The 10,401-nt window shown below is 44.1% G+C and overlaps 1 protein-coding gene across 1 annotated transcript in view; it reads right to left on the reverse strand.

Moving 5' to 3' along the window:
* The window catches only part of LOC144504774 (zinc finger protein PLAG1-like), a 36,043-nt gene extending 26,430 nt beyond the window's left edge, over positions 1 to 9,613 (reverse strand). The window contains exons 1-2 of the mRNA XM_078230517.1: positions 9,488 to 9,613; positions 8,938 to 9,040 (exon numbers count right to left, since the gene is read on the reverse strand). Of these exons, the coding sequence (XP_078086643.1) occupies positions 8,938 to 8,982 (45 nt within the window). The 5' untranslated portion in view covers positions 8,983 to 9,040; positions 9,488 to 9,613. The remainder of the gene's footprint in view (positions 1 to 8,937; positions 9,041 to 9,487) is intronic.
* Between the last annotated feature and the right edge of the window lie 788 nt (positions 9,614 to 10,401).

Consider the following 10,401-nt stretch of genomic DNA (forward strand, 5'->3'; position numbering starts at 1 on the left):
CTGCCCTCTGAAATGGCCTAGCAAGCAACTCAATAAGGGCAACTAGGAATGGGCAATGGCTAGTGACTCCCATGCCCCACGAATGGGTCAATTGGCAGTTTGCTGTCTGTTGGAGCTTGCTACGCTAACTACATTTTATTAGTGACTGCACTTCAAAAGTACTTAATTGATTGCAAAGCACCATGGAACTGTGGTGTTGGTAAATGCTACATAATGCAAGTCTTTGACAATAAATTATAATTTCCCAACTGTTATTTCAGAATATCATTTCGCTCAATAATAGATATTGCACTATTTACCATGTATGAAATGCCAATGTGTGGTGGTATTTTACTAATTTTAAATTTACATTTTCCTCTCAATATTCTGCTTACATCTAATATTATCGACAGTATTTCTTGCTGCATTTTAAAAGCCTGGATCATGTCCTCTCTCCACTTTACTCTCTGAACTGAAAATCAACTCACTCCACTCAGGGCGACACTTGTTCTTTATCATCCCAACTACCCCCGAAATTAATCGCAGCAATGGTGAAATCACAAGGAAGTCCAATTTCCTCAGTAGAATGGTGGCTCTCATCACCATCTGACAATGGGCTGCTGCTAAAAGTGGTTCCAGAGTTCTGGTGGTCAGTGCTGGGGAAAGAACAACTCCCAGCTTAATCTCTATTCGCAACATCAAATGCACGCATTCCACAGCATGTGAGTGTTAGCGAGGATCAATCCTCCTCTAAACTTCCCCTGTCTGTACATGTGTGTGTGTTTGCGTGTATCTGATATGTGTAGATATAAGTCTGTGTGTGAGTGTATCTGATTTTGTGTGTGTAAGACTATGTGTACATGTGTCTGCATGTGTTATCTATGTACCAGTGTGTGTGTGTGTGTGTGTGTGTGTATATATATATAAACCTGTGTGTATACATTTATCTGTGTATGGGTGTAAATCTATGTGTGTACAAGTATCTGTGTGTATATAAAGTCTCTGCGTGACTTTATCTGTGTATATGTGTGTGTATAAGCGTGTGTGTGGGCATGTACCTGTGTATTGTTTATATAAGTCTGTATGAGTATGTCGATGTATCTGTGCAAATGGAAGTTTGTCCTTCATTGCTAGAGGGATGGAGTTTAAAAACAGCGAGGTTATGTTGCAGCTGTATGAGGTGCTGGTGAGGCCACACCTGGAGTACTGTGTACAGTTTTGGTCTCCTTACTTGAGAAAGGATATACTGGCACTGGAGGGAGTGCAGAGGAGATTCACTAGGTTGATTCCGGAGTTAAGAGGGTTGGCTTATGAGGAGAGACTGAGTAGACTGGGGTGATACTCATTGGAATTCAGAAGAATGAGGGGAGATCTTATAGAAACATATACGATTATGAACAGAATAGATAAGATAGAAGCAGGGAAGTTGTTTCCACTGGCAAGTGAAACTAGAACTAGGGGGCATGGCCTCAAAATAAGGAGAAGCAGATATAGGACTGAGTTGAGGAGGAACTTCTTCACACAAAGGGTTGTGAATCTGTGGAATTCCCTGCCCAGTGAAGCAGTTGAGGCCTCATTGAATGTTTTTAAGGCAAGGATAGATAAATTTTTGAACAGTGAAGGAATTAAGGGTTAGGGTGAGCAGGCGGTTAAGTGGAGCTGAGTCCACAAAAAGATCAGCCATGATCTTATTGAATGATGGAGCAGGCTCGAGAGGCCAGCTGGCCTACTCCTGCTCCTAGTTCTTATGTTCTTACGTATGTGTATAAGTGTGTGTGCGTCTGCACGTATCTGTGTAAGTGTGTGTGTGTATAAGTATGTATGTGCATGTATCTGTGTTTGTGTCTCTGTGTGTGCATGTGTGTGTCCATTTATCAGTGTTCACAGATGTGTGTACATCTACATAAATAGTATTTGTATACTGCTATGTTTGAGGGAGTCACACAGTTTTTATCCTGGGCAACTTCTGCCTTCACGAAACAGCAATGGCTGAATATTAGAAAATCTCCTTTCTGGAGAATTTCATTTTAAAATTTATTTTGCAATCTGCATCACACTTTACACTCAATGACTGAAGATAGTTGAATGATCTTCGTAAGACTAAAGTATTATTCCAGCAATCAGCTTACAGCAGCCACATCATGAGAAAAGCAGTGAGTTTTCTTGATGTCCTGGTCAACATTCCTCCTTCAATTATCATCATCAAAACAGTCTTCACCGTTTGTGGGACATTGTGGCAGGCCTCAAATTTAAAACTTCCATCATGCTTTCAAACGCCCCCATGGCCTCGCTCCTCCCTATCTCGGTAACCTCTACCACCCCACAACCATCGGAGATAAATACTCTTCTCCAATTCTGGCCTTTTGCCCATTCCCAATTTTAATCATTCATTCACTATGCATGGCTGTGCCTTCAAATGCCCAGACCCTGCGGGGTAATGGGGATAGGGCAGGGGAGGTGGGCCTGGGTAAGATGCTGAGTTGGTGAAGACTCAATGGGCCAAATGTCCTCTTTCTGCACTGTCGAAATTCTATGATTCTAAGTTCTGGAACTCCCTCCCTAAATCTCTCCAATTCTCCCTCTTCCTTTAAGACACTCCTTAAAATCTCCTAAACATATCCCAATATCTACTGCTTTAGCAAGCCTTCAACTTCTGTGCAATAATACTCCTCCTAGGATCCTTGATTTGATATATGACATTGAAGGCACTATATAAATACAAGTTGTTGCTGTGTGCAAATTGGCCACCACATACACCTGTAATAAGTTCATGAGATATAGGAGCAAAATTAGGCCATTTGGCCCATCCAGTCCGCTCCGCCATTCGATCATGGCTGATATGCTCCTCATCCCCATTTTCCTGCATTCTCCCCATAACCCTCCAACCCATTACCAATTAAAAATCTGTCTAACTCCTCCTTAAATTTACTCACTGTCCCAGCATCCACCGCACTTTGGGGTAGCGAATTCCACAGATTCACAACCCTTTGGGAGAGGTAGCTTAGAGTCATAGAGTCATAGAGAGTTACAGCATGGAAACCGGCTCTTTGGCCCAACCTGCCCATGCCGCCCATATTTAAACCCCTCAGCTAATCCCAAATGCCCGCATTTGGCCCATATCCCTCTATACCCACCTTACCCATAGAACATAGAACAGTACAGCACAGTACAGGCCCTTCGGCCCTCGATGTTGTGCCGAGCTTTGTCTGAAACCAAGATCAAGCTATCCCACTCCCTATCATTCTGGTGCGCTCCATGTGCCTATCCAATAATCGCTTGAAAGTTCCTAAAGTGTCCAACTCCACTAGCACAACAGGCAGTCCATTCCACACCCCAACCACTCTCTGAGTAAAGAACCTACCTTGGACATCCCTCCTATATCTCCCACCATGAACCTTATAGTTATGCCCCCTAGTAACAGCTACATTCACCCAAGGAAATAGTCTCTGAACGCCCACTCTATCCATCCCCCCCACCATTTTATAAACCTCCATTAAGTCATAACTGTCATGTAACTGTCTAAATGCTTTTTAAAAGACAAAATTGTACCCACCTCTACTACTACCTCTGGCAGCTTGTTCCAGACACTCACCATCCTCTGTGTGAAAAAATTGCCCCTCTGGACACTTTTGTATCTCTCCCCTCTCACCTTAAACCTATGCCCTCTAGTTTTAGACTCCCCTGCCTTTGGGAAAATATATTGACTATCTAGTTGATCTGTGCCCCTCATTATTTTATAGGCCTCTATAAGATCACCCCTCAGCTTCCTACGCTCCAGAGTAAAAAGCCCCAGTCTGTCCAGCCTTTCCTTATAACTCAAACCATCAAGTCTCGTTAGCATCCTAGTAAATCTTTTCTGCACTCTTTCTAGTTTAATAATACCCTTTCTATAATAGGGTGACCAGAACCGTACACAGTACACAGTGTGGCCTTACCAATGTCTTGTACAACTTCAACAAGACATCCCAACTCCTGTATTCAATGTTCTGACCAATGAAACCAAGCATGCCAAATGCCTTCTTCACCACTCTGTCCACTTGTGACTCCACTTTCAAGGAGCTATGAACATGTACCCCTCGATCTCTTTGTTCTGTAACTCTCCCCAATGCCCTACCATTAACTGAGCTTCTCCTCAACTCTGTTTTAAATTTGCTACCCCTTATCCTAAGACTATGACCTCTCGTCCTAGAATGCCCCACAAAAGGAAGCATCCACTCCACGTCTACTTTATCCATACCTTTTTCATCTTGTATACCTCAATTTGATCTCCCCTCATTCTTCTAAATTCCAGAGAGTATCGGCCTCAACTGTTCGATCTCTCTTCATATGACAAACCCCTCATCTCTGGAATCAATCTAGTGAACCTCCTCTGAACTGCCTCCAATGCCACTACATCTTTCCTCAAATAAGGGGACCAAAACTGTAATAATAGTGATAGTGACTACACGTCCAAAAGTGAAGTAAACCATTGGCTGGGAAATATTTGTGACATTTCTTTGTCAGCATTGCTTAGTAAACAACACACTGGGTCAATCCCAGGGGTTGGCATTGGCCAGAAACGGAACTGGACCAGCCTCATAGATACTGTGGCACAAGAGCAGGCCAGGGGCTAGGAATTTTACACTGAGTAGCTCACCTCCTGACTCTCCAACTGCCTATCCACCATCTACATGGCACAAGTCCAGATTGTGATGGAATGCTCTCCACTTGCCTGGATGAGTGCAGCTCCAACAACACTCAAGAAGCTCAACACCATCCAGGACAAAGCATTGGGCTATAAGACCACAAAAAATAGGAACAGGAGGAAGCTAATCAGCCCTTCGAACCTGCTCCACCATTTAATAAGATCGTGGCTGATTTAACACTCGCTAAGTTCACTTTCCTGCCTTCTCTCTGTAACCCTTAATTCCCCGACTGATTAAAAACCTATCGATCTCAGCCTTCAAAATGTTCAAGGACTCAACCTCCACAGCTTCCTGGGTTAAAGAATTCCAAAGATTCACCATTCTGAGAGAAAATAAATTCTTCCTCAAATCTGTCTTAAATGAATATTCTCTTATCCTGCAACTATGTCCCCTGGTCAGGCAACTCATTTGATTGGGACTCCACCACCTTAAAGATTCACGGCTTCCAACACCGACGCACAGTGGCAATTGTGTGCACCATCTACAAGATGCACTGCATCAACCAAGTCTCCTTAGACAACACCTTCCAAACTAACAACCTCGACTACCCAGAAGGACAAGGGCAGCAGATACACGGGAACACCGCCACCTGCAAATTCCCCATCCTGACTTGGAAATATATCGACAATTCCTTCACTGCTACTGGGTCGAACCCTGGAACTCTCACCCTAACAGCACTGTGGGTGACCTTACAACATATGGACTGTAGCGGTTCGGGAAGGTAGCTCACCACCACCTTCTCAAGGCAATTAGGGACAGCAATAAATGCTGGCCTAGCCAATGACACCCACATCTCATGAAATAATTATGCAATAAAGCTCATGTACAAAGAAAGACCTTTCACAATCTCAGGACATTGTTACTGCTCAGTAAGTGTAGTCACTATTGTAACATGGGAAATGGCGGGGACACTATTGTAACACAAGAGACAGATAATCAGTGTTGGTTTTGGTTGAGGGACATCTATCAGCTTTGACATTGGGGAAAACTATAATGTTCTTCTTTTAATACCTTAGATACTTTGATGTCCCACTGACAGGGCAGATGGGACAACTATTTACATCTTACATCTTAAGTGCCGCACAAGTGCCAGCCTGGACTATGTCTCCAGTTTCTAGTCTGAAACTTGAACCCACAACCAAGGGTTAGCGATTGCCCGCTGGACCATAGTGAAATTCTGCTGAAGAAAGAGCCAAGTTGTCGAAGCTTTTCATCTTGCACTCATTTGGACAGATGCAAGAATACCAAATTTCAAAGGGACCAACAATTTATACTGCACAGATTGGTTGGCAAGTTTATTCTGATTGGGTGGGGCATTCCGCACAAAATGCACCAGGCAACAATTGTCCCCCTCAATTTTGTTTAATGCACAAAAAGGCTTAATGCTTGGACATGTTGCTTTTGCCTGCAGAAGACATATAGCCTGTAATGAGTGTAAAACGATCCAAGGAGTCACATGGGGACAGCACCGTGGCACAATGTTTAGCACTACTGCCTCACAGCGCCAGGGACCCAGGTTTAATTCCCAGCTTGGGTCATTGTCTGTGTGGAGTTTGCAAGTTCTCCCCTTGTCTGCATGGGTTTCCTCCAGGTGCTCCGGTTTCCTCCCACAATCCGGAAAATGTGCTGGTTAGGTGCATTGGCCATGCTAAATTCTCCCTCAGTGTACCTGAACAGGCGCTGGAGTGTGGCGACTAGGGGATTCTCACAGTAACTTCATTGCAATGTTAATGTAAGCCTACTTGTGACTAATAAACAAACTTTAACTTTAAGTTATGAGCCCAACTGATAAGCTTAAATTGGTTGTAATGTAATTCTTATCACACTCAGAATTGTTCAGCAAGTGCTGTCCAAACATGAAATCACATCTAACATTAGACATTATGTTCTGAATTCTGCAGGTACGGCTTATTGAGTACAATCCATACTCTGCTTATTGCAAACAGCCGAAGGGACTTGCTGTTTGATACGATCTGCCATTGGGATGTACGGCCTATATTCCTAGCCTCACACCAACACTGAAATTCATATACCATATTCCTCATTTGTGTGATAGACAGAACATGGTTGTGGTTTGATGGAAAATACCACTCGTGTTGTTACTTCATAAGGTGGCACAGTGGTTAGCATTGCTGCCTCACAGCACCAGCGACCCGGGTTCAATTCCGGCCTTGGGTCACTGTCTGTGTGGAGTCTGCATGTTCTCCCCGCATCTGCGTGGGTTTCCTCCGGGTGCTCCGGTTTCCTCCAACAGTCCAAAGATGTGTGGTTATGTTGATTGGCCATGCTAAATTGACTCTCGTGCAAGGGTGGTTAGCAGGGTAAATATGTTAGGTTACGGGAATAGGGCCTGGGTGGGATTGCGGTTGGTACAGGCTTGATGGGCCGAATGGCCTCCTTCTGCACTGAAGGGATTCTATGATTCATAGCAGCATTGTGAAATGGCTAACTGCACCTGTTGATCAATTTTTTGATCAGCATCATCTTCTTAAGCAGTTTAAATTGTTGTTCTCTTTGAAATTTTGCATTCTTGTCTCTGTCCAGATGAATGCAAGGCAAAAGTTTCAGCAGCATGTTTATTTTTCCAGTAATTTTCGTATTGGCAAGTTGCCTATGGCCAGTTGATGTGTGAATTGTTTTGATGTATGAGAACTGGCAAAAACATTGAGGAATTTTAGAAACTCGCTCCACAGAGTCACCCAATGGTTAGAGCCTGCAACTACATTGTGACTTTTGACATGAAGCAAAACTCGGGAAATGTTGATCAACAGTTTGCAACAGAGAAGGTTGCATGAGAAGTCTAAACTAAAACGTCAAACAAGGAGAATGATGGTTCAAAATGGACAGTGTGTATTTATATAGATGATTCAAATTAACTGTTGATTTACCAGTCATTCACTCCCCCTCCTCAGTCACTCCAGCCCACCCATTTCACAGAAGTGATGATGGACTTTACTCGCCAGCCTGATTTAGAAACACAAAGCTTGGCACCGTCTCCGCCCCATTGCAAATTTAACACATTTGTTAATATTAAACGCATGCGTTAGAGCAAACGGCAAGGGCATTTCGCACCAATGGCAAGGATTGCACACTGGAATTCCTTCCTTCAACCTTGCACCAACTTCTAAGTGTTATTGCTCACTGGAATCGTAAGAATTTAATTGATTTTACCTCCCAAAAAATGGTTAAAATGATCAGTAACCATAGATGGATTAAGTTTATATTGTTTAAAAAAGCATTAAGAAGTCTCACAACACCAGGTTAAAGTCCAACAGGTTTATTTGGAATCACGAGCTTTTGGAGCGTTGCTCCTTCATCACCTGATGAAGGAGCAGCGCTCCGAAAGCTCGTGATTTCAAATAAACCTGTTGGACTCCAACTGGTGTTGTGAGACTTCTTACTGTGCCCACCCCAGTCCAACGCTGGCATCTCCACATCACAAAAAAAAGATAAACACCTAAGTAGCTTGGATGACAGGAGACTGTTTTGGAGGGTTCTATAGCTATGTGCACATTTTTTATATGTTTGTGTATATTTTATATGTGTGTGTATGTTTTATACATGTGTGTATGTTTGATATGAGTGTATGTTTGATGTGTGTCTGTTTTATATGTGTATATTTTATGTTGTGTGCATGTTTTATATGTGTACATGTTTGATATTCATGTGTATGTTTCATATGTGTGTATTTGTGTGTTTTATATGTTTGTGTGTATGTTTTATACACGTGTGTGTATGTTGGGCAGCATGGTGGCTCAGCGGTTCGCACTGCTGCCTCACAGCGCCAGGGACCCGGGTTCGATGCCCGGTTTGGGTCACTGTCTGTGTGGAGTCTGCATGTTCTCCCCGTGTCTGCGTGGGTTTCCTCCGGGTGCTCCAGTTTCCTCCCACAGCCCAAAGATGTGCAGGTTAGGTGCATTGGCTATGCTAAATTACCTGGGGCTACGGGGATAGGGCCTGGGTGGGATTGTTGTCGGTGCAGATTCGATGGGCCAAATGGCCTCCTTCTGTACTGTGTGTGTGTGTGTAAAGAGGCAGTACAATACTAGAGTGTCTCAGAGGAAATGACAAGCTTGTCAGAGCGAGAGGGTGGAAAACGACATCCGCTATAGTTACTCTGAGTTGTGTTGCAATGCGGTTTATAAAGCACAAATTCAGAGTTTAAAACATTTTGTACTCAATCCCAGCCACAACAGCGGAGAATCCTGCAGTAGCAGTGTTATTGGAGCAGCGCTGAATGTTGGCTACATAATATTTTACAATGTCTACTTACAAAGGCCAGCCTGAATGATTCCCGCCCCCATTCCTCCAGGGCCATTCATAAAATTCTGGTTGCGAAGTAGTGCCAGAGGTCAGAGCGGTATCTGCGATTGCATCTGAAACACTCGCCAGGGAGAGAGAGAAACTGTGAATTAGAAATGACTTTCCAAAACAAACCTACTCCAGGAATAGCCCCTCCCTCCAACCTAGACCATAAGCCACCCAGGAGGGGGTGTAAAAAGTGCAGGAGGGGGGCGAATACAAATTTTCTCCGTGGATTTTTCTTATTAAACATTACAAAGACATCAGCAAATCCCAATGCATCTTATTAATGCATTCCAGAAAAGTCCCCAGTAGAAGGGAAAGCAATTCTGTTTTCTCTCCCACTCTCTGATATGCTGCAGGCAGCAGCTGGTATGTATCATATCTACAGAATTGCACTGGTCTCTGGGTGTCCAGGGTGGGGGGAGAGCGAGAGAAAATAAATCTCAAAACCTCCAACTCTGGCTCCTACTTTGCTGTGCAGTATTGTCAGCAAGCACGCGGCAGAGGGGTGAACTCACCTCGATCCACCAAGCATCACTCCCCCTCATTCACCCCGCATCCGGCCGCCCCCTCTCCGCTGCTCAATGTCTGTCCCTCCCCGTCCAACGGGAGCACAAGCCAAGGGCTTCCAAACTCCACAAAGTCAGCCCCGGCTTCTCGGGGCGGGATTCACAAAGGAAGTTACAGAACACACATCACTCAGTCCCTGCCATCTGCTGGGGGCTGGGGAGCGGGGCTGGAGAGAGGAGGGGCTCCCTGCCATTGGAAAACACACAATACTCAGTTGCACACAGACGCTGACTGAGATGCACATCAACTCAAATGCGCACCAACCCAGACTTACACCAACTCAGACTCACACCAACACAGACTCACACCAACTCACACTTACACCAGTTAAGACTCACACTAACTGAGACTCACACTAAAACATGAACAAGGCTCTTAGACTTCTGAGGATGAATCTTTGGTGTTGCAACAAAAATATCAGAGCTGTAGGTCATCAAACATGTGTTTGTCCAATCCAGCACTTTGCAAGTTGTGAGTTGAATCCTCACACGATGAGAGGTATAAATAAGATTGAAGTTTCCCAAAGACATGCTAAACCATAATGACACCTCCTCCATGATTATCCGCAACATTGGTGCTTCGCAAGGCTGTGTCCTCAGCCCCTTACTGTATTCCTTACACACCTATGACTATGTGGCCAAATTCCGCTCCAACTCGATTTTCAAGTTTGCGGATGACACCACCGTAGTTGTTCGGATCTCAAACAATGACAAGACGGAGTACAGGAATGAGATAGAGAATCTGGTGAATTGGTGTGATGACAATAATCTCGCCTTCAATGTCAACCAAACGAAGGAGATAGTCATTGACTTCAGGAAGCGTAATGGAGGACATGCCCCTGTCTACATCAATGGCGATGAAG

The sequence above is a fragment of the Mustelus asterias genome, chromosome 15, assembly GCF_964213995.1.
Source record: "Mustelus asterias chromosome 15, sMusAst1.hap1.1, whole genome shotgun sequence".
NCBI lineage: Eukaryota > Metazoa > Chordata > Chondrichthyes > Carcharhiniformes > Triakidae > Mustelus > Mustelus asterias.